Source organism: Phragmites australis, chromosome 13 (assembly GCF_958298935.1).
Source record: "Phragmites australis chromosome 13, lpPhrAust1.1, whole genome shotgun sequence".
Classification (NCBI taxonomy): domain Eukaryota; kingdom Viridiplantae; phylum Streptophyta; class Magnoliopsida; order Poales; family Poaceae; genus Phragmites; species Phragmites australis.
In genome coordinates this window covers 15,687,778-15,712,982 of record NC_084933.1, presented here as the reverse complement: position 1 = coordinate 15,712,982, position 25,205 = coordinate 15,687,778, and the positions used below count along the sequence as shown (strand labels likewise).

Below are 25,205 nucleotides of genomic sequence, written 5' to 3'. Positions count from 1 at the left end.
TGATGTGGACTCTAGCGAAGGGATTTGCTGATGGAGGAATGGAGAGCGAATGCGGGACGCTACAATTAGGGCTGAAAAGTGCCGAGCCGAGCCAGAAGCTTAGTGAAGTGTAGACTCGGCTCGGCTTAGCTCGGTTTGCGAACTGAGATAAAATGATGGCTCGGCTTGGCTCGTGCTAGCTCGAGCCGGCTCACAAGCCTACCAGACCATCTGGCATAAGTGAAGGCCAGAAGCTTGAAAACACCTCACACGCAAAAAGGAAACACACGACAACAACAACAATTAGATTTATTTATATACATTCATGCATGAGTCATAAAACACAGCTCAGGCTCACACCAGGTACCCTCAGATTTGCTGCGGCTTTGCAGTCTTTATCACCCCGCACAACTATATGCCTATATAGCTCTGCACTGCTATCCATCACGAGGCCTAGCTATGAATATTCAGGGCAACAAATTAATGGAGCAAAAATATGCACACACGCACTATCTACAAATAAATGGACTGACGCTTGAGTGCTGAACTACTGGTCGGGCATGCCAAGTGTCCATGACTCGGTTTGGCTCATGAGCGGCTCGCGAGCTAGCTCAGCTCGGCTCAGTTCACAAAGCGAATCAGCGGTGTGGCTCGGGCTCAGCTCGTTTGGGTAACAAACCGAGCCGAGCCGAGCCTCCACGAGCCCGAGCTAGCTCATGAGCCATGAGCTTTTTGTCCAGCCCTAGCAGCAATGTCAGAGGGGCGCAAGCTCGTAGTGAGTGAGAGAGTCGGCAGGTCGGCGGCTGGCGGGCTAGGTTTGCCGCTTGGACATTTTAGGGCTATGCAAGTCACGAGGGTGAGTGAGTGAGAGAGATACATCATTGAGAACTGCAGGAGTGCAGGCTGAGGCCTGAGGGAGAGAGCTAGAGAGTTTGTGGGTTGTGGTGCCGGTTCGAGATGTAAGGGGTACCCACATAACATGGTCCTAGGGATGTTAGTTGGACCCGTAGGTGTGGGCCTTCAGTAGGTTCTGCACCATATGGGGCCAGGTTCGATGCTAATTTCCACACATGGGTCTAGTGGGTCAGGTGAAAGTTTATCTAGCCTCTAAGTGTAGTTTTGGTAATTAATGACAATACCTATGAACTAGCAATTATGTTAATAATTGTTAGTAGGTTATTCCATATGAGATGTATTTGTAATAAAGTATGAATTCATTAAGGAATGCCATGAGATCAAAGAGATGCATCGAAGTCATTGAGCTCTAGGTGGTGCTCATAAGATTAAGGAGAAGCTCAAAAAAGATTGACGATAAACGTGAAGGCTAAGTCACTTGTGAAGATTAAGTGACTAAATGTATAAGATTGTCAATTAAGCTTTTATAGAGTAATCAAATTAATATGTACTTGAGTGAGCGGGTTATGTTCCATATGAAAGAAAGTATTGAATTAAGATATTCGATATGCCGAATTAGAAGAGCAAGATCAAGACAAGTTTAGCGGACAACTTGTGTGCTTGCTGCTTATAGTTCATGTATTGTTGGTAAATCAGATGAAGACAATGTGAAAAGAGAAGTCTTCCATGCTTGGTGCATGGGAAGCAATACTTCATCAAGCTCAAGTGAAGAGTTGATGACAAGCCTAGAAGAAGCATAAGAACTCGGATGATATGTTCAGCAAGTTCAACAGGATGGTTCATGAAGAAGGTAGAACTAGAATATGTTTTCTAGTTTTGCCAGTCTTAAGGTGCTTGGTGGGAGACTAGGTTATAGGATTGATAGCCGTACTATCAAGAAAAGCTGCCGGATGCGTAGCTCATAGGATGTCAAGTGCTCATGTCATATGCTCAGTGCATGATGGGTGTGTGAGTAGGTCATGCTCAGTGTGTTGAGGGTATCTAAACTTTGGTTTAGATTTAACCTTTTGTGTGGTTGTCACCTTTGTGGTGGATGTGTGCTTTTGGCCAAGCATGTGTGGTGTTTGGTGTGTCATGTGGTACCTAGTTTAATTGTGAGTATTTAAACTTAGTAAAATGGGTATAAGTGCATGAATTGATTTTTGGAATGTTCCTAGATATGATCCAATGTGTTTGAGATCAAGAAATCAGTTAGGATATATAGCCCTCTGAATAAGCTTTCTGTAGAGTCCAAGATCACCGAAATCGGACATCGGATTCAAAAGTTATTGTCGTTTTTCAGAGTATTAGCAGTGCTGATAGGAAATTTTGATGTGAGGATATGAAGTTCCGATGTATCAGAAGTTATGATCCAAGTTCTGATGTGTCGGAAGTTTCAATGGGGAAATCGAAAGTTCCGATATGTCAGAACCACCGATTTTCAGAAACATAGGGTTCTCGTGTCCAGATGGATTTTGGATCGGAAGTTCCAATCCATACATTAGAAGTTCCAATGTGTACTTTTTAGCAGGTCTAGGTGTGCTTTATGTACCAGATCCGACCGTTGGGATTCATCGGATCGGAACTTTTGATCTAGGGATCAGAAGTTCCGATCAGTATAGAATTTGTTCAATGACTAGTTTTTAGAGTTAAGGTATTTATACCTCTTTGCCTCCTTGCATGGGGGGAAACTTTAGAAGGCGTTCGAAGTTGTTTTCCTGATGCTTGCAAAGGCTTAAGAGGTGTTGGAACTTGATGTTCCACCTTTGAGTGCTCCCCTCTTCTCTCTTGGGTTGATTTGTGATATCCAAAGCATTTGTGTTGTAGTGTGGATAGAGAGAGGTGCGGTGCTCTAGTAGCCCACGGTTGGCACATTGGTTGCATATGTTGAGAACTTGTCTTAGTGTGAAGCGTGCATCAAGAGTTTGTTACTTTTGGAGACCACTTGGTGGTGGATTATCAGTGATCTTCTTGGGTGAAGATTATGATGAGGTCCGAAAGTGGTTGCGAAACTCACAATCTCTAGAGTAGAGGAAGAGTTGGACATAGTGGAGACATGGAGTGCATTGTGCAACCTCATTAGAAAAATGGTTGAAAGAGATCTGGCTCAAGTGTGATCCAGTTTACTCAATGGAGACGAAAGATATCGGTAGATATCCAAACTTCAATAATAAATCATTTGTCTTTGTATCCCTTTACTTTTGTACATTACATTGATTTAGCTGCTTGTATGCTTATATATATATATATATGTGTGTGTGTGTGTGTGTGTGTGTGTGTGTGTGTGTGTGTGTGTGTGTGTGTGTGTGTGTGTGTGTGTGTGTGTGTGTGTGTGTGTGTGTGTGTGTGTGTGTGTGTTAAATCAATTTCGTGATATCAATCTAGTTGTTTTTACCCATGTCGGAATATCCGATCTGTAGTATCGGAAGTTCCAATTGGCTTAAATCGGAACTTCTGATTAGCTTCTGTTCTTACTTGCATATCTTGCTAGATTTGAATTATATTTGTAACCCTAGGATTGCAATCTTTCAAATTTGTTTTAGGGTAATTATGCACTAGTTGAGTCTAGCATATTTAAATTTTCAACTGCTAGTTTATACCAACTATAGAAAAAGGGAACAAAGTTTTTAAAATGACTATTCACCCCTCTCTAAATAATATCATTGTCCTTTCATCGAGGGCCCAAGAAGGTTTGAGTTGGGTGTGGGTTTTATATTGCGCCCGTTTGTGTCCAGCGGGGCCCTGAATTCCTGTATCCTTTTAGAAATCACAATATAGGTAGCCCATTACTACTAAAGGTCTGTTTGTTTGGGCTTCTGTTTTTAGGCTTTTTTAAAAAGCTGTGCTTTTAGCTTGTCTGAAAAACTACTTTTAAAAATAGTTTATTAGCTTCTACAACAAAAAAATTAGCTTCTCAGCACATAGCTTCTCAGAAAAGCGTCTCTCAGTGAGCTTCTCAACTTTAGTTCATTTTCCTCAGAAGCAGATTTTTAACTTCTCCAGAAACCATTTTTGCAGAACCTCATTTATTCTGACTTCTAGCTTATAACTTCTGACAGCAGTATAAGTAGAACCAGAAAAAAAAAAACAAAACCTAAGCGCATGCCATCTTAAACCCTCAACCCTAGCTCCTCCACCCGTCTGCGGCTCCACCCATGATCCACAACTCCACCCAATCCTCATTCCCTTTGCACGCGGCCGTCACACACAGGGAGAGCCCCAAACCACGACACCACACCATCACCACTTGTCGCCTCCGTGCCTCGGCCTCGCACCCTCGACCATCGCTCTTTTGTCTCGCGCTCGGACTTGACTGCTCCATGCAGCAACGTCGCTCCACAGTCACACCGTCAGACTCCTCGTCTCTTCGCTAGTCACCACGCCTCTTGGGTGAGGGGGAGTGCGACGTGCACAGGGGCGACACGAGCGACGCCATGGATGCCAAAACGGCTCCAAGATCCAGATCCCGGTGTGTGGATTGATGAGCTCAAGCTCGTCGTCGCGTGTCTACGGCTCGGGAGAGGTGTCGTTCTTCACAGAGTACGCATGAGGCGAGCTGGTACGAGGCCAACAAGGTGGTCTGCAATAGCATCTACGACGTGGTCGTTGGGCGTGCTACGGAGGGGTCAGACCCGACAGGCACCGAGACCGTTAAACATTGCAGGTACAGGTGTAGATTTGCGTTCCGGGTTTTATAATGAACGTGTTTTTGCTCCACCCGCCCCGAAACCCAAACTATTACCATCGCCACGAGTAGGGCCACGGCCCTAGTTGCTCCGCCCCTGCTCGTCTTGTAATGAATTATTCTGCTCTATCTTATTTGAAGCCATTCCTCCACTGCTGCCACATACGGTATGAAAGATTGATTGAAAAGAGATAGGGACTGGTCTCGCTGCTAAGGGAGAAGGAGACCTCTGTCGGAGCAAGCTAAAGAGCCCACTTTAGATCGTCGATTTCAGGTAAGGCACTCGATCAAGCCTATACATCCGGGAATTTCGCTCCAAACCAAAGACGATTTGCTTTGCTGCATTTCTTGGGCCGGTGCTTTACTTGATTTTTTTTGGCGAAAGAAAGGCCATATGATCTACGTTCTGGTGCCGGTCCCTTCACAAAGATAGCCCCTTCTTGCTCTTATTCTTATTCGATGGAATACAAGAGTTCTGAAGCTCCTTTCTTTCAAGTGAAAGTTGCCTATGTTTCTTGGTTCGGAATCCAATCCAGTTGAAAACAAACAATTGCCCGATGGAAAAGTCAGATGAAAGTTAAGGAGTGTAAACCACGTACGAGCGAGCGCAGAAAGCAAAATGTTTTGCAGTAGCAACCTTTATCAACACAGCTTTTTTTCATTTCTTCACAACTTTAACGGCACTGTTTTCGTTGTTGCTGTATACTGTACTAGACTGCAATAACCTTCCTTCCTTGTACAGACTACAGATTTAGAGAAGGTATAATAGGATGTTTAGAGGAGGTGTTGATGAAAAAAATCTGATTTTTTTAAACTGCAGTAGCACAATTACTTACACGGAGGGCAACGAGTTACTTAAGTACCATTATTTATATTAATACTAACAAGATAATTAATTATATTTAAACATCTATAATCTTTGTTTGCCTACAATTTGATTTTTTGGTAGATATTTAATACTATTTTTTTTAAACACGTAGCATTGTTGATGCCCTTATCCATTCAGGCGTCATTATAATCTGAGCAGTTGCATCCGCTTGCAGCAACTATATCTGGCGGTACATAGACGATCTGACCGGGACCCCCTCTGACTGTTCCCCCACCATCCTGACCATACTGGCCATCCTGGTCCTCCTGCTGCACGGCGCTTACACAGAAAAGTGAAAGGCATCCACGCCTATAGTAGTCGTAGTCCTAGCAGTACTAGCGTTACGGTCCAGCAGAAGTGAATGCACCGTGCGTGGATAAGATACGATCGATCTGCCTACTCAGAAGCCAACAAAGATGGTTCATCGTGTAGATGCATGGCTGGGGCTGGTGGATTGTCATCGAGGGCCAGTGGTCAAGCTATCGTAGGGATTTGCAGGTGCTGCTACTTGCTTGTAGCAGCATGCCAGCAATCTTAGGCGAACGAGACGTCTGACCTGCATGCTTTCATGGTTGTCAATCTTAGGCCCTGCTCATTGTGATGGACGCCCGATTAGTGCTAACAAACTTTCCATTCCGTTGAGCGGATCCAAGGGGAGGAGGGGCTTGAGCATGTACCTATGGGAACACTTGAGAGTCCCTAGTCCTCTATAATTTTAGGAAGAGGAAGAGAAGAGAAAAAAGGAGAAGAAGAATAAGAAAGAAGAAAAGGTAAATTCTTTTATTTCTTAGCTTTGAATCTGTCACTAATTTGCGTTTGTAAACCAGGTGAGGAGCCGGCACAACACTGCCGCACCGGACCGGCCGGCGGCGCTGTATACACAGGCAGCCGTGCTGTGCAGCGCAGGGACGTATACATGGCAGGAGCTGGAGCCGCAATCGTAGGAGTCGTAGCAATTCTCACGCGGTCCCTGCGCGCGCGTCAGCATAGCGTACGTACGTCCCGGGCGGCCATCGCTGTATGCGCGTCGGTTGCACCGCATCGTGTCGCGTCGCGCGTGACGGATGGTGTTGGTGCCACCGACCCGATCCTGTCTGTCACGCACTCACGCACCACGACGTGCCGCGCGTACGGCCACGCGCCGCGCTCCGAAGCGGAGCAGGCAGGGCCATTAATCGGACGTGGCGACACGCTCTGTGCATGCATGGGTTCCATCCTCCATGGCTTGCGTACCGGGCTAGCTATTGGTGCTGCACAGAGTAGTAGCAGCAGCAGCGCAGCAGTAAGTTGTTGGATAGCCCAAGGTGCGTCATGCATGCATGTGACCCAACTGTGCACCGTATGGGATCGATGTCTCGTACCGCTAGCTTGCACAGCTGCCCTGTTCCATGCGCTGTCTTGTGCGTGATGCAGCGATGCGCTCCCCGGCCGTACCACCGATCATGCATGCCTGCAATACAAATGCAGTGCTGATGGACAGAGGCTATATTTTCTTCTCTTTCGCCGTCTTAGGCCGACTCCAGCATAGCCTCTAAATCCACGCCGTATCACTCTACGAACGAATTTGCCGCTCAAGCAGTCCACGTCGCACACCAACCGAGCCGGTTTCCCATGCTACTGGTATACAGCCGGGCTGCAGCTCCAAATTTGCTGTCCTCCCTCTCGTCTTGTATCATTGTTTATAAGTATAGTGGTAGATTTAAAAGGAGAAGTAGAGTAATGAAAAGTAGGAAATAAAATGACTGCTAGAGATGATAAAAATAGAGAATATTATAATAATGTTAAAGAATATTATAATAATATTATAAAGGATGAATTTTTAAATATCCGTCACAATTAGCCTCGCCTACTCATCCATGGATTCATGGTCATGGATATGTACAGAAAGACAGACGAGGCTTTGTGCTGGGCTGGGCCAGGCATGCATGCTAATGTGTAAGTCCTGCAATCACGCGTCCGTCGGACAGTGCGGGCTCCACTGCTCCAGCTCTGGCCTCCCCCACGCCGTGGCCAAAAACGAACGGGCGGACGGGTCGGCCGGTGCGCGCCTTGAAGTTGGCGAGGACAACTGCCTGCGTGCGCGCAGCGGCCAGCCTGACCCTGACGACGCGCACCCGGGACAAGGCAATTGAACACGGCGGGCCGGGCGCGCCCTGGAGCACGTTCGTGGCAGCGCCCTGTGTCCCGTTGGTGTTTTGTGCGTGGACGTGTTCGCGCGGATGGGTGCGTTGGCGTCGCACACATGCATGCATGCATGCATGGATGGACCGCGAGCTAATCAACGTTCGTGCGTACGACCTGGCTGCGTATGATAACTTTGGTGCTGAATTTAATCACGATTCTGATCCAAAAGATGATCTTCTGATCCGGCCGTCAGATCGTGCTGCATGTGGGAGACAGGAGGGTCCTGTACTGTCCCATATGTATTAAGCTGGTCCGTCATACATAGGAAGAGCCGCAGGTACCGTTAATCAACTCTTTTCCAAACTTGCCAAACCGATGTCGTTGGACATGATCGATCCGGGTTCTGCAGGGCATCTCGAGTCCTTGTACACTCGCTTGGCGTCTTCGGAGGCATGGCATTGATTTTTTGAAAATCCAACTGCCGTGAACAGTGATGCGACGTGCAGATCCATCAGTTGAATGTGTGGTTTGGTGTGGTGTGGTGTGGCGTGGCTGGCAGCGGCGTGCAGGGTGGCCAGGTGGGGCGGCGCCGCCTTAATTTTGGCGACCTCCGTGCCGTTGAAACCGCACGGCGTCCAGGAAATTGCTGCTCAGATGAAAAGATGGTGTCCACTCGTTAGTCACTCAGGCCATCTTCAATAACTACTTTAAATCTTGATCCAAAAATACTATTACAACATCTCTTATTACTATTACAGTATTATTTTTTTTATCTTCAACAGCTACTATATTTCTTACCTTCTACTACTCTTTTTTCTCCCTCCGGACTCACTGCCAGCCTCTGTCTACAGTACTGCTACAGTACCCGACAGTGTTTTCCTCCCACCGGACCCACCGGCATCCTCCGTAAACAGTATTGCTACGATACGGTAGTGACACTGTAGCACCGAATTTACAAATTTAAGGACTCTGTTGGAGTTAGCCTAAGCATCGGTTTGGTTGTCCGTATGATCCTAATCTGATTTGTATTAGAGTTAGATTATGTATATAATATTATTTTATTTGATTGATTTTATGTGCTTAACCTGATTAAAGAGATGCTGTTTTTTATTTCTGAATTAGTACATATTATATGAGATTGAAATAAAAAATAAATATTTATTTATTTTGTATAAATATACTATATAGTACTTAATTTATCTTATTAAGTTTTAATCTAATTTAAAATATACTAATATAAATTAATAATCACTAATTATATATTAATATTATCATTAACTAAGTACATGTGTGCATACCGAAAGCCTAGCTACGGAGAAACAACCAATTTATACGTTCCCACTCAGCCAGCTGATAAGCTTTTTTACATCCCATGAACTAGGACTAAGAGCGCATATAGTCAACCAAATAGCTACTCCTTGCATCCTATGAGTCAGATTGGATCATATACATTTAACCAAACAACACCCTAACTAGGTTGATGCGGTTCATTTGAAAGAAAGATCCTGTGCGTGTACTTATCACAAACCCAAAACGATTTAGCTCTAATCCTCAACTAAGCCAGATGCTGTAAGTGGGCCACCTAGTCACATTCCAGCCGGGCCACCACCCAACCAGCCCCACTCCACATCACGCATCGCATTTTCAAACTCCTGCCAAAAAAGAAAACGATAACCATCGACAATTCAATTTGCCGGACAGCACAGGTGCGTCCAGAACGGCGTCCGTTGCCTTTCCTCCCACGTCCCCACACGCCAAAGCCCGGTCGAAAACGAGCCGCTTTTGTCGCGCTTCCCACGCCTCCGCCGCGCGCGACGTCTGGCGCCGTGTCTTCCCCACACCGCCCACCCACGCCCGAGTCATGGCCATGGCATCCCTAACCGTGGTCGTATATATAGCCGCGCCTGCAACCATCTAACTCCCCCCGTCCTATCCCACTTCCACTTCCTGCCCAACACGCCATAGCCATTCCTTCGCTTGCCTTCCCCGTGCAGCGAAGCGTTGCTCTTGCGTTGGCCATGGCCGTGCAGGCGCCGCACCTCTCCCACCACGCTTTCCCCCACGACCTCCACGCCTTCAGGTAATCAATCACGCCCCCTTCGCCTTCACTTCCTCGGCTGTGATCCTAGAAACCGTTGAGTTAACATCGGTGCCCGATCTTGCGCGCCTTTCAGGGATATGGAGGACGCGACGGTGGGTGGCTCGGTGTTCTTGGACGAGTACGGCGGGTGCGTGCCGGCGGCGGCGGGCGTTGTCGGTACGACGGTGCTCAGCCACTTACCGCGCAGCGAGCTCACCTGCAACTACGGCTTCGTGCCGAGGAAGCGGCCGCGCGTGGCGGCGGAGGGTTTCTTGGAGGATCAGCGCGCGGTTCTGCCCGCGGCGATGACGCAGGGGCTGGTGCCAGTGCCAGTCGGGGATGTGCAGATCAGGGCGGTGGGCTCTGGCGCGGCGTCCACTAGCGGGAGGGTGGCCAATGGCGCGACCATCTCACAGGGAATCTTGTCGAGGCTCTACTACCAGGGCGTGGAGATCGACGAGCTCATAAGACTCGAGGTACGGGCTTCTTCGAGGATCGGAATCGACTTGCTGATTCGGTGGAATGGTGTTTGATCTGCGGTGAATGCGATTCGTGTTTCTCAGAGCGAGAAGATGCGCGCGGGTCTGGAGGACGCGCGGCGGAGGCACGCCCGGGCGCTGCTGGCCACCGTGGAGCGCGCCGCGTCAAAACGGCTGCGCGCCGCGGAGTGCGAGCTGGAGCGCACGCTCCGTCGCAACGCGGAGCTCGAGGAGAAGGCCCGGCAGGTGGGCGCGGAGTGCCAGGCGTGGATGGGCGTCGCCAGGAGCCACGAGGCCGTCGCCGACGGCCTCCGCGCCGCACTCGACCAGCTGCTCCAGTGTCCCTGCCCGGCCGCGGCCGTCGGCGAGGGTGAGGCCGAGGACGCGCGGTCTTGCTGCTTCGAGGCGCCGGCGGCGGACGCCAACGACGATGCCGCTTCCAGGTCCTTAGCGGCGGTGGCGTCGTGCAAGTCCTGCGGCGGCGGCGAGGCGTGCGTGCTGCTGCTGCCGTGCCGCCACCTGTGCCTGTGCCGCGCGTGTGAGGCCGCTGTGGACGCGTGCCCCGTCTGCGCGGCCACCAAGAACGCCTCGCTCCGTGTCCTGGTTTCTTGAAGCCTACCGCGTCCGTGCGTGCACGCGCGGAAGACTATCGCCCGCCTTCCTCCAAGTGGCCAAGAGGCAAGACGCTTCCTGTTTCCTGCTTCTATGCCAGAGCACGGTACATGCGGCACTTGAGCAGCTGAGCCACGCCGTCCTCTTTCCGAATTTGCAAGCTTGCGAATTTGCAGAGTTGCATGCTGAAATTCCGATACATGGAGGCTGACATCCCAAGGGAATCGTGCGAAGGTAGTTCAATTTACCGGACCGGCAGAGATGAGTACGAGCAAGCGATGTCGAACGAAAGGCACCGTTCTTACACAGATTTGGCCCTCCGTGGAGACAGCGCTGAAGATTGATCATCTCTGGGGTGTAAAAAACGCACTTGTTGTCTGGTGGGGAAATCATGCAGGGCCCTCGTATGCAGCTTGAATGCTCTTCAGAAGAGTGGTTTGCTGGCTCGGAGAACAATGACAAGAAATTCTCGATCCGTATGAACCAATCCCAAGCGATTGGTGTAACTATGCTTTGATAACGTTGTTATGGGAGGCGAATAGAGGTGTTCCACGGAGCAGGAGGAGACGATCGTGAGGATTTAGGTTTTGCACATTCCTATACGCCAAATATCACACTAAGTTGTGAATGGTAAAAACAGTAAAATGGTATTACTGATTGGAGCCTGCACATGGTAATTTTTCCAAATGTGGTACTGACCTGGAGAAGCTGTAAAATCTCAAGAAGCACATGGGAGGACCTGCAATTTTTTTTTTTTTTGGCTGGAGCAGCATGTGGAGCTTAGGGCGCCAATCACACTATGCATTTGTCTAAATACGCCTATCGGGTCGATCCGGTACAGGCCGACTAGGCATGGTCCTACTATAGCATGACCCAATAGATCTGGTTACTGTAACAGCTATGGTCTGACTCGATAGTTCTGATTACTGTAACAAGCTGTGCTGTGCTGTGTCCTTAGCCTATGGCATAGCCCGTCATGTGTTGTGTCTGGTCAGCTTGCACATGATTGTGGCTTGGTAGCGCACGGCTAGTCCATTTGCACAATCAGCTCAAAAAATAAAAATAGCTATAAAATTTAAATAATATATAAAAAATAGATTAAATGAGATTAAATATAAAAAATAGATTAAAATAGTTATAAAATTTACAACATATAGAAAACAAATTAAAAATAGCTATACAATTAAAAATATAGAAAATAGAAAATAGTCGGGTCCAGACATACCAGGCTGGACTGTGCCTGTTCGGGTTGTGCCCGTGCCGGCCTGACTTAGCTGGGTCATGTCGTGCCGCGCGCTCGGCCTAGGCACGCCCTGTTGCCTCGTGCCGTGCCACACGCTCGACCCAGGCACGACATGTGATCTCGTGCTAGTTTCGGCCTGGTAGGCACGGCCAATTTAGACAACCTTAACTGGGATAGTGAAAAGACATGCAAAGTGCATGTATAATAATTATCCCAGTTGAGCTTTGCAATCATATGTATGAGCTTTGCAGTCATATGTATAACAAATAGTCATCCACTTTCATCATCACATGATAATTATGAGTCTTCATGCCAGTTAATTTCAAGTCTTTCATGTTTACTAGTCTCTTTATGTTGGCAGAGTAACCGGATGAAATTTTGATTCCATGCAAGCACTTGCACATTGTAATTTTCTCCGCCTTACTCTGATTGTAGCTAGCGGGGCAAAGATATTTATCGCCTTCTTCCATCTCTTCGGGATGTAGATCATGTCTGAATTTCAAACATTTCAGATCCTTCCGTGCTTGGAGTGTATCATTTGTTTTGCCAGATATGTCTAGTAACGTACCAATCAAGCTATCACACATGTTTTTCTCAATGTGCATGACATCGATTGTGTGTCGAACCATCAAATTTGGCCAATATGGTAAGTCATAAAAGACAGATTTATTTTTAACATAGGAGCTCTAAGATTAAATTTCGGAATCAGTGTACTCCCACATCCCTTTCCAAAGATAACCCTAAGTCTCTTTACCATCTCATATACCTATCTCCCAGTGCGATGCTTAGAAGGTGATCGAGTCTTAACTTTCTCATCAAAAGCTCTCATACTGCTGCGGTACTGGTGACCCTTGCGAAGAAATTTATGATGACCTAGGTACACTATTTTTTGACTGTTCTTCAGCCATAAGCTCTCTGTTTCATCCAAACAATGCACGCATGCATAATAGTCTTTGATAGTCTAGCCCGATAGGTTGCTAAGGACTGGTCAATCTTGGATTATTACGAATAGCATTGCGTGTAGGGTGAAGTTCTCTCATTTGTATGCATCCCATACCTGCATACAATCGTTCCACAGTATTATAAGATCTTCCATTAATGGTTTTAGGTAAACATCGATATCGTTGTTAGGTTGCCTCAGCCCTGGTATCAGCATCGATATCATAATGTATTTTCGCTTCATACACAACTAAGGAGGAAGGTTGTAGATATATAGAGTCATAGGCTAAGTGCTATGATTACTGCTCATGTTACCGAATGGATTCATCCCATCCATACTCAACCCAAATCTTATATTCCTCACATCTTTTGCAAAGGACTTCTTATATTTCCTATCGATGTTTCTCCACTGTGTAGAATCAGCGGGGTGTCTCAGCATTTTATCATCCTTGCGTTTATTGGTGTGCCATCACATCAGTTCGACATGCTTTTTGTTCGCGAATAAATGCTCCAAACAGGGGACTATAGGAAAATACCATATCACCTTCGCGGAACACCTTTTTTTTTCTTTCCTTCACCGTCGATATCATCATTGTCACACTTGTATCGTGTTGCACCATAGATGAGACACGCTTGCAAGTCTGCACGCTCTCCACGATACAACATGCAATCATTTGGACATGCATGTATTTTCTGTACTTCTAACCCTAATTGCACGTAATCTGCTTGGCCTGGTACATGTTTTCTGGTAGCACATTTTTCTTTGGAAGTAATTTCTTCAAGAACAGTAATAATTTTGTGAAGCTTGTATCAAACCACCCGTTGCTTGCCTTCAATTACAGTAGTGAAAGCACAGTACGCAACTTTGTGTGCTCCTTTTCGCGGCCTGAAAATAATGGTGTCTTAAAGTTTCTACCATACGTTGGAATTTTTGAAACTCTCTTTCATTGGTGAAGTTCCCCTCCCTATCGCGCAACATCTGCTCTAGATCATCGACGTTAGCATCGGCTAATATCTCCTGTAGATCATCATCGGCCAACATATCTCCGGCAGGTGGCATATCGATGTATCCGTCGACCAGCATAACGGTGCACATGTCTTCGTCTTCTCTTCCAATGTATTGCCCTTCCTATACGATATCAGCTTCACTGTGCTCGGTCTAACGGGTATAGCTAGGCATAAAGCCCCTTGGCATCAAGTGGGAACATATCTGCTGGGTGATGGAGAACTGTTTCTTGTTCTCGCAATCGACGCATGGATAGCACATGTATTGAGACTGTGTATTTAACTTATGCGCCATGACTGCTATTAGGAAACCCTCTACGCTGTTCTTGTACTCTGCGCTCACATGGCTCGCACCGTAGATTTATTTTCTGTCCATCTATAATTATATCATTATTGTAAATTCAAATTCAAAATATCCAGAAGATTTTACGATCACCAACAAATAAATTACCTCACCATCTCCTACCGGTAATTGACCTGGGTTAAAGGAGCCGCCTTTTGTATGCTTTCGCGTCCGCTTTCGACGAGTATTTGTTAGTACCATCCTTAAAATTTTTCTTTATTATTCAACCCTTATTTAAAACTCATTAAGGAAAAATAAAAAATAAATACACTCATACCTAAAGTTTCTATATTAGGGGTTGCTAATTAAATAAAATATAAAAAATACAATTGGATCTCGCTACATACCTAAATATCATAGCTAACTTTTTTAATTCATTAAAGATGAAAAATAAATATGCTCATACCTAAAGTTTCTATATTGTAGACTTCTAAATTTATTCCTATGATTTATTAGGACCAACTTTGAAGATTTGCCTAGGTCTCTATAGGGATAAGATCAACTTTGATTTTTCAAGTAATATTTTGAGTTAAAATGTTAAATATTGGATTAACCTTGGGGATTTCAGCTTACTTGACCTCAAGAGGCTCGTGCTATAAGCTTGCTTACTGTTGGGGAAAAATTCAGAGTTCACTTGCCTAAAAAATGAATAAAAGATAAGTGAGCAAATAGAGAGGAAAGGAGATATTTTGTCTGGATAGCTAGAGAGAGCTTATCTAGATCTCCTTCTTGACCAAAATTGATCTTGAGTAGTGGGGGAATCAATACGGGAGAAAGGATGAAGTGGTTGTTGCCATAGGAGATTTTGTGAATGAGAGAGTTTAAAATAACTCTGTTAGCTCGAGATAGAAAAAGGTGGAGAAGATGAGAATATAATTACCGGCTCATATATTCTGCCGGCAGTGATGTAGAGATATCACTGCCGGTCAGTAGATTAAGCCGATAGTGGGTGCATCACTGCTAGTTCAATCGATCAGCCCGCAATGATGACCTTTATCACTATTAATTCATAAGTCACGATGACTGATTCTTCCCACGTGATTAATAAACCGACAATAATACCCTATCACTACTGGTCCATAAAAAATCGGTAATAATGGACCGCTATATAAGTACAGTTCTATAGTAACGCGTGAAACATGGTGTGCGCTGCTAGCTATACTGTGCACGCAGCTGCTAATTTGTCATGTCCTGTAAATATCACTGTAGATGATGCCTCCGAGAGCTAACAATTTCTGCACCTCGCTACTAGACAAGGCTAGCTAGGTAGCGAGCGCTGTCGATCTCATTTTAAACAAATTGCCACACAATGTCTCATTCTCATGCCTGATTAGACTCCTAAACTATGGAGTAACATGTTGCGACTTGCGCTATTCAGATCGAGCTAACAAGCCGGTGACGTACGGCGACTTGCCCGGCCGGCCGGCCCGCCGGTAGGTCAAGAGGTTCTGCGCTCCATCAGCGGGAAGCGATGACCAGACGGCCGGAGCGCGCGCGCCTACACGGCTCACGGGCAACATGGTGCAACGTGGGCCACTGGTGCGTGCATTCAGGTGCTGGAGTAGTTGCTGCTGCAGGACAACGATGCTTTACCATAGATGCTTGGCTGGGACGTGGTTTTCCTCTCAAATGTGCAAGTAGTACTACGATACTATGAGGAGGCAGAAATCGAGCAAACTAAGTAACAAACCATGTGAGTGCTTGCCTACTTGCCTTTTCATCTCTTTGCAATAAACGCCAATCGATTAGCTGATCGATCAGACGAGGAGTTAGCTAGCTCCGTCAGAACATGACCGCAAGGCCAACTAATGGAACACGCATGCACACATGTTATACGTACAAACTCCTGCGTCACTCTGATTAGTTTTTAGTGCCTATGCCGTACAAACTAATCTAAGGCGGGGGAAAGAAACCCTCTGGACTATGGATATGCATGTATTTTTTTTTTTCTGTTGGAACATGCCTCATTTAAAATCCATTCATGAGAATGTAAAGCAAAAAAGTTTAGTCTCATATTACCAAGGTAAGAGGATGTAGATCAACTTAAATATTAGAATTCTCTCGCCTCTTTGAAATAGAGAAAATGAGAAAGAGAGAGTATACTTTGCTATATTCACACGCGCGCGTGTATTCGCGTATTTTTCGTATGAATATCCGTGTGACTTGTGACGTGCGGTCGTGGCGTGGCGTGGCGTGGCAGCAACTGCTCTCCCTTTTTAATTATGATCAATATCATAATCAGCTATTTTAATCGTGATCAATGCTTTTATTCTGAGAGCAATTAGTGGGCAATTTATAAGAGAAAACGGTTTCAAGAGGGCAATCATTTTCTTTTAAATCCTGGAGACGTCTAGGCTTTTGGGGACACATCTCTTTGCTCCACATTTTCTTCTCCACCCATCCAGATCACTGTCTTGTGAGCTGTGCTGCTGGATCTCGCCGGCCCTTTTCCTTGCCGTGCACAAGGTAGGAGGGTGAGCGGTATCTCCGAGCCTTTGCCATCATGAAGCCCGCACGAGGGACGGCAATAAGGTTTCTGGGCAGTGCACCTACGCGACCGCTCTGCACTGCTTCATCTACAATCTGCACGGCAGTGAATCGACACATCGTTAACTTTATTCCTTCATCAACCCGACTGTGATTTCTTGATGAATTTGATGAATTTTTGGTACTGTTGCTTGCTGCTAGGGTTAGAAGTATGTTTATCTGTTATAGATTGTGAAATATGCTTTTGTATAGAATCTGGAATTAGATTTTTGCGCATATTACCAACATTTTCATGTTCTGTTCACACCTCCTTGCTTCGTCACTGCTCACTCTCATAGTTAGAGTCCTGCTATACTTTAAAATGGATCAAATCTCAGTCGATGAACGTAGTTCGTCTAATTTTTACCGTATATAGTTCATCTTTTTTCTTCTTCCTCCGAATCAGACACGCTGTGCTTCCTATTCCATGAGACAGAACGTGAGACTACTTTACCCCACCGCCTCCATCATCTTCGATAGTGCTCCTGCAGCCCGCATCATGCTAACCCAGGTCCGCTAGGTCGCATCCTTGCCTCCCCATCACTAGCATCGCCTATCATTCGTCCTTTGCCACCTGCGACCGGCGACGTCTCTGATGCCTCATTGCCCTAATCCGGGCCCATCTCCTCTGCCAGGCCGGCTTGCTGTCTGCTAACCTCTCTTTAAGTTCGGTAGCAGACAAATCCTTGTGAGCAAGCTACCGTTGTCAACCACGAAGCCCTAACCTCGCCACTGTTACTGTATTCACATCCTCGCTTGAAGAGCAGCGCAAAATCAAGCCTATGAACTCTAGGATGGGTATTAAAGTTATAGTACTAGCTAGTGCATTGTGCGTGCATGATTCATGTTACTCAATGAGCATACTTTAAGGAGCAAAACATTGGAGGTTGCTGGTACGAGTATGGTGTTATCTTTTCCTTTGAAAAATGGCGCTGGCACATGACTAACTTCTACTCGATGTACAGACTTTATGGGCCAAGCAAACAAGACGCGAGCTATCAGTGGAGCAGATTGTTTGGTTCAAACTCGCTTCGATCCGTACACACAAATTGCAAAGCAACAGCGCTAGCGCAATAATACTGGACCGAATCAAATCTGTAGCACACATGGGTACGTTCTTTCGCTTCTTTGGACCATTGCATTCATTCGTTGGATAGCAAATTGAGAGGGCCAACGAAGGTGCCTTTGCTGGGGCACACACTACTTATCCTTTCTGCCTCTGCGTGATGAAATGGGTGCTGAATAGATTTGGACCAAACAGGAGCTAGTCCTGCTAAATAAGAGATCTCAGATCTGGGAAATTGAACGGCTGGGATGGGCCAAATGACTGTCTCAATCTTTGAGGCAGGAGTACTTCTTAAGAAACTTTCTTTAAGGTGTTTCTCACTGCTACAGATATGATCATTACTGTCGGTTTAAAAACCAACAGACAGAAGTATTTTTTCTTTAAGGTGTTTCTCATTACTACAGAAATGGTTATCACTGTCGGTTCAAAAACTGTATTACTGCCGATTTTTATATCGATAGTGATTAAACGGCAGTGATAATTCTTTGTCAACTCAAGAACTGACACTGATATTCACTGTCACTGTCGGCTCGTTGCTCCAACCGGCAGTAATAGTTTATATCACTACCGATCCTTATCACTACAGGATCTAGCTATGAATCGGCAATGACACTCGATCTGGTAAAAAAAAAAAAATCAAAATTGAAACTGACATGCAATAATTAATTAAGCTTTATATTACTGAAGTAGAATCATTGTTTTTCATCACACTAATAAGCAGTCATCACGTACACCAAAACAAACGATGTGGTCGCACATACAAAAGGAACCCTAAAACTTTAGTTCACCATCGTCACAAAAGAACCACTGCACCCGTCGTGCGCCTATGCCTACCACGGCCAATTAGGATTAGTCATGACAAAGAAGTAGTCGGCGTCTTGCTCCTCGGCCTCCTCTTCCTCCTCTTCGTCCTCCTCCTCGTCCTCTTCTTCATTCGAGCTCCGGTGCCTCTTCGGCTTTGGCTCATCGATGAAGAAGTCCCAAACTTCATCGTCAGTGGGGGACCCCACCAATCCGGAATCTAAGCACCATGCCTCATTCAAGCTCTCTAGCGGCATTAGTGCTTCATTGTCAGACTAAGGTGCAAGGGTGAGTGGTGTGGCTGGAGATGGTGGCCGCAACAAGGGGGAGCATGGAGTGGCCGGAGCTGGAGATGGTGGTGGAGTTTCCATTGTGGCGGCAACTGTGGTGGAGGAGAGAGAGAGAGGGGGAGGGGGCTGGGAGTTGAGCGATCGGCTAGGAAGTTAAATTTAAAAGCTTTCGAGAGAAACCAAACATGAGAGGCTGGAAGTCGTACCAACAATTGGCTATCACTGTCAGTTTGTAAGTCTAAGTGGCAGGAATAGCCACTATCACTGCCGATTATTAATGATATATTTTTTTATGTACTGGTATCACTGTCAGTTCTTATTACAAACTGGTATAGTGTTAGTTCATAAAACAACTCGATAATAATAGTGATTATCACTATCGGTTTTTGATGACTGAGCTTTTTATGTGCTGGTTGATTTTATAAACCGACAGTGATAATTTATTAATACCAGTTATAACAGTACTAGCAATGATTATAGGGTATAAATGATCTTTTTGGAGTAGTGTCTTCAAGTATGGCTAGTAGTCAACCAGCCAAATGAGACGGTAGTATACTCTAATTAGAGTGTCTCTAATAATATAGTCAACCACTGGCTGTACATTTTGTTCATGTCATCTAAATAGGCAATCATTCCAATAAACTAACATATCATTTCGTCATAATTTAATACGGGTTGTATGTAATATGATATTAAAAATCTACATGCATCTTGAAATACGACTGTACGTTAGTAGCTAGCTTTTCTTTTTTTTCTCGTGTTAACCCTCCTTCATGTAAAAAAATATGATGTGTACATTTTTACGGCTAGCTGAAATGGATTATTAGAGACACCCTATGTTAGCTATGGCTGCATTCAAATTCGAGAAACTCGAGCATATGGTCACTCCGCACACTCCATTGCCGCGGATGATGCGATGCGATGCAATGCAACAATGCAAGGGTGCAGGCACAGGAAGCCAGGGGACGCCAAATGGTCCCCGGGGAACGGCCGGCAATGCGCCACTAATAACCCATCCATCCCCGCGTCCGCTCTCTACGCGCACGCAGGAGCGGATCCGTCTCCGAGTCAGCAGCAACTGCCGCGGCATTCATGATGCTGCCTGTCTGTACGATTTCTGGTCCAGCATTCATGATGCCGCAGCAAATCTCCCTTAATTTTTGGTCCAGCTAACTCGACTGATCTCGGCAACCAAATACTTTCCCTGCTCTGCGTACATGCTTGATACCGCCGATTTCTTTCCAAAACATCTATTTGAGAATGGAGAGAGAAACCTCTTGATCAGCGTACATGCTTGATACCACCGATTTCTTTCCTAAACATTAAACATGTAGGATTTGGACTCAGAGTTTTGTACAGGAGGGTCGCATTTGAATACAGAATCTCCCGTTTGTTCTTGATTCCTTCGTGTTAGGTTCGATTACTCAGCTATCACATCTTGGGTGTCGCAAACGGCTGAGTTCTTGCGCCGGTGAGCATCCGCGCCTCGACCATCATTGCGGGTGACGGGATCCGTTGCAGTCGTAGTTTTCGGTACAGTATTCCTGCTACAGTATTCTGCGGGAGTCTCGTCCGTCTGCTTCGCATCCGACAGCCACTAGTGCTACTACTTAAGTTGCAGCAGGAATCGGGTCCATCATGCGGGTAGCTACGAAATGCAACCTTTGCTTGTGCGTCGATCAACCAAGGGCTTCCTTTTATAGTATAGATTTTTGTTGTGAATGAATTTTTTTTCTTTCAGTGCTATAACGGTTTTCCTTCACGATTGTTTTCCTTCACGATTTCTGTCACAAAAGGATTTTCAAGATTATTCTCTTTTTAGACGGGATTCTCTTCTTTCTTTTCATGATTCCTCTTAAAAAGAAGTTGTTGAATATGAGAGAAAAATAAAAAAAAATAAAAACGAATAAATGAATTGAGAAAAAAATGAAATAAAAAAATATAGTTAAAGATGATCTTATAAGCCACACGAGGATAACATGTCAACGTGAGCTAGCTGTACCTATATGTATTTAACCCATCTCTCTCGCCGCGAAAGGTACGTACAGTGGCCATGGACGCCGGTGTGCAGACAGCAGCACGGTGGCTGTTGGCTCTAATCCTCTTCACACTAACGGTGGATGGACGGTTACCGATTTGCCGTTGCGTGGACTTCATCAATTCTGTATTCCTGTTAGAGTAGAGAGTAATTTAGAGAGATTGAACTCCAGAATAGAGTGCATTGATAATTTTTAGTGTATTGCGAATATATATAAGTTTAAAAGTGTCATTAAAGAGACATTCTCCGCAACGGGCGGGTGCCGCCCTCCCCAATGGACGAACAAACAAATGTAATGGGCAGTTAAGAGTTGATCAATTATCAACAAATCCCTACGGATCAACCTACTCTCTCTACTTGCGTGGACCAGTTTAATTGAACGGCGGGTGTAGCTTTCGGCTTTTCATTTGTGGCCTTTTCTATGCGTGGTCCGCGGCGTGATCATTCGGACCCTCTCCCGTCCCATGAGGCCGTGACCGTGATGGGCGACGGCGACGGTGATGGCGATGGCGATAGCGAAGCGTGTGCAGGTGTGCGCGTGGTGTGGACCGGTGGCTTTGTCCAGTTGGGGAATCAGTACCGGGAAACAGGAGCCAGGTGGGGTCCACGATAGAGGTACGGACTCAGCAAAAGGTTTTGGAAAATTTTAGGTGCACAAGGTCGACGGTCTCAAGCAACCCAGGAGAAGAAAAATCAGCTCTTTTATATTGGTATTTTTTTTCTTCGTATACACCCCTGCTTTAGAGATTTTGCGTCGGGAAACAATTTGTGTGGTGAATTCACTCCTTTTTAGATGTAAGAAGAAGTGTGAGAACAGTTTGTAACGATAATATATCAGAATGCATCGTCAAAGTTGTATTTTGGATATCGTTAAAATACCCAAGCTATACTTACACGTGACTATGTGTAGAAAAAACATGCCACTACTATGTAGTATCCTAATACAATAGTTTAAGTTTCACAAGGTTTATGTTCAAAACCTACCTAACTGTACTAAGTACAAAAATTTAAATTCGAAAATATTGTGCTACAGAAATTTAGATAATTAAAATTCTCAATCAGTTGGTCCATCGATCACACAACATGTAATCAATAACGCATAGTAAGTAATCCATCAGTAAGAATGGTGTGTATTTATAGTTTGTTGTTTCCTTTCAACACCACAATCTTTTTCTGATTTTGTGACTACCGTTTTGCTATCATAATTGAACTGTAAGATTCCAACCGCTGGAAAAAGGATAGAATGATGGGTGAACATTTCGTGCCACACAATGATATGCAAAGTCTAACATATGCTTGGAAAGTGGGTGCCAACACACCATTGTCATAGTAGACACCTGTTTCTTTCATGTGATTTTCATATCTCACATCGCAAGTGCATACATCAGCGAGCCACTGGACCTCCTTTCTTCCCCAAGCGTATGCATCTCCCCACACAAACCCCACTTAGCTGTTGTTGTGGTTGGCTAAGCCAAGGAAGCTTGCCCAAACATTTAACACCGCTACCAATATCTAGCCACTCTCTGATGGCTACCGTCATTTTTGCTTGAAGTGAGATATTTGAGAGCCCTAGGCGACAGTTCTTAACTTAAGTTCAAATTTTCAGTTAAAAGGCCAAACAAAACTTTTCACCAACCACTACATAATAAAATTTCCTTTGCTAGTTGCATCACTCTTTTCACCAATCCATCTCTTTCTCTTCGCTCTGTCCACGCGTGGCTAGCAACTACTAAATCATCTCAAATCTCACTGTAAAAAATAGCATTTCAAATCTCGAATTAGGCAGGTCACCGTCGATTAAAGTAAAGTCGGTGAGGGAGAAAGAGTAGGTCTCAAGTCTATGGCAAGCATTGCAATTCACGCTGAACCACCGTGCGTGACACAGAGAAATGGGAGGCATCCGATTGACAACCAGAGGTGGTCCATGCGGTACCATCTTTCTCATCATCTAACGTGATGGATATATATCTTCTAGTGGATGAGTATTTCACCTATGACAAATCAATCATGTCGAGTGGTACAGTCTCCATTACTTTTCCATAGTGAATTATATTGCATCCTAAAACTAGGCACTAATGGGTTGTAGATGTACAACCGTATTTTCAAATTTAGCATCACAATGGGAGGGACTTCACCGGTTTGAACAGCATTCTGAAGTGGACATACCGATTAAGACGATATTTTCTGACTTAAAATCGCTTTTTAAACTCATGCCATTCGTTTATTTTGAGTAGTTTGAATATGGTAAGCAGAGGAATCGTAACGATCACGAGCGAATCTAGAGCACCAACGACATGAGTGCGTTGAGGTTTAATCTTTGTTGTTTCCTGACGACTGGACGTACAGTAGCGTAGTGGCCAGATGCGGAGATCGTGCCACATCACAATAATGATGTCAGGACGACGGATCCAGAGTGGCAAAGAAGCTCTGCAAGTGGAGACACGGCGTTGGCCCTGCAAATGCATCCATCCTCATCGGCCAGTACACATGACGCCGACCGGATGAGCTTTCTAGCATTACAGTATGGGGCACGGCCGGACAGAACACACGAGAAGATAGTCGAGAAACCCTAAGATGAAATATCTTTAGATTTATAGGTAATGAACGATGGATAAGGTTGTTAATTTGATTTATCGAGTTTTAATTGCTTAATCTTAGTTTAAGTATTTTGATTATGGATTAATTGGAGTAGAGTTGGAAAAATATGTTTGCTTGTCTCATAGTGTGCAGGTGACAGATACAACTTAACAGTCGATGATGGGTGATCGGGGCTAAGTGATTGCTTATGCCGAACGATGGACGGAGTTAAGGATGATCATAACTGTACACATGAATGTCAATCAAAGTATGAAACAGATGATGAAGACGACGTATTGACAAAGTTAAGCGAAATGGATATCGGTGCAAGTGACAAGACGACACGAGGGATCGATAGCGTAAGAGACTTGCCGGTGGTTAGGATCACAAGACGGAGTATACGTGTCGACAACAGAGCGCTTGCTTAAGGTCAGGATCATAAGATGGAGTCACGCTTTGAGAAGTATGCAGAGGGTTTCATGGTTGAGCCTAAAAAACATGGGTGGATTGGAGGAGTATGTTGCACCATCGCGAAGCTTACGTTGAGGCGAAGCTCAGTCGTGAAGCCCCCATGGCCGTTCGATAGACGAAGCAAGAAATAGATCAAAATGTCCTCGGTGGTAGGGGTGTACCATAAGAGAAGGGTATTTTAGTAACAAATTAGAAAACTTAGGGATCAAGTTTTCTAGATCTATAAATAGTGGGTAGGGCTATTAGAGAGTTTGAACTAGCTACTTTAACCCTTGTACCACCCATTTAAGAGCCTAGTGCTAGGTTTTAGAGAAGAATGAGATGATTGCTTAGCCTATGTAATAGGTGAGAGTTTTGAGAGAAAAATTATTGTAATCCGTCTAAAATATGATTGATCTCTTTGAGTAATGAAGTTTATGTTTTTACATATGCTTGAATTCTCCTTCTTCTAGTCTTTCTATTGGTTCTCATGCAAGTTTGCAAGTTTACTTTTTCGGTTGTGATTTTCTTGTTGATTTTTGTTTTTGTCTTTGAGCTACTATTTTTCAATCTTAGGAAGTTGTTCTTCTTGTTGCTAGATGCATAAATATTCATATACTCATGTATTTGAGAGGATCTTAAATCCCCTTATCTCTAGACCATCCACTTGGAGAGTTACTTCTTTCGGTGACTGTCTTTTTGTTTTGTTCTTCGTTCAAGTTCTAAGCTTTTGTGCTCAAAGACATATGGAATGGTCTTGAATAGAGCACGTGGTTTATATTCCATCATTGGAGTCATGTTGTCTCTGTAAAGTTTATGCTTCTATTTATGCATTTTTGAGGGGCGTTGAGTGAACAAAGAGTATACCATCTATTTTGCAAGAAATTTGTAAGATGCCTATTCACCTTCTCTAGTCACTGTTCTCGGTCTTACAATTGGTATCAGAGCCGGTTTGATCACTTGTTGATCCTAACCAGCTTTGTGATCAGTAGGCGATATGGGAAGAAGTGAGAAGATTCCTTTATTCGATAGTCGAAATTTTTCGTACTAGAAGGTGCGCATGGAGGCTTATCTTCTAAGCCAAGAAAGTGCAATATGAAAAATAGTTGATTCCAACTATTCAGTCCCTGTTGCTCGTACGACTCTAGTTTAAATCGAACAGTATGAGACTAACAATAAGGTCAGATATATATTGTTCACAAGACC

The 25,205-nt window shown here is 45.0% G+C and overlaps 1 protein-coding gene across 1 annotated transcript; it reads left to right on the top strand.

Annotated features, from left to right (window-relative positions):
• The first annotated feature begins 9,400 nt into the window (after positions 1 to 9,400).
• Positions 9,401 to 11,475, top strand: LOC133888575 (probable BOI-related E3 ubiquitin-protein ligase 3). The gene is made up of 3 exons (XM_062328873.1): positions 9,401 to 9,630; positions 9,725 to 10,106; positions 10,194 to 11,475. The coding sequence occupies exons 1-3, from the start codon at positions 9,569 to 9,571 to the stop codon at positions 10,719 to 10,721; spliced, it is 972 nt and encodes a 323-aa protein (XP_062184857.1). The 5' UTR covers positions 9,401 to 9,568; the 3' UTR covers positions 10,722 to 11,475.
• The last annotated feature ends 13,730 nt before the right edge of the window (positions 11,476 to 25,205 follow it).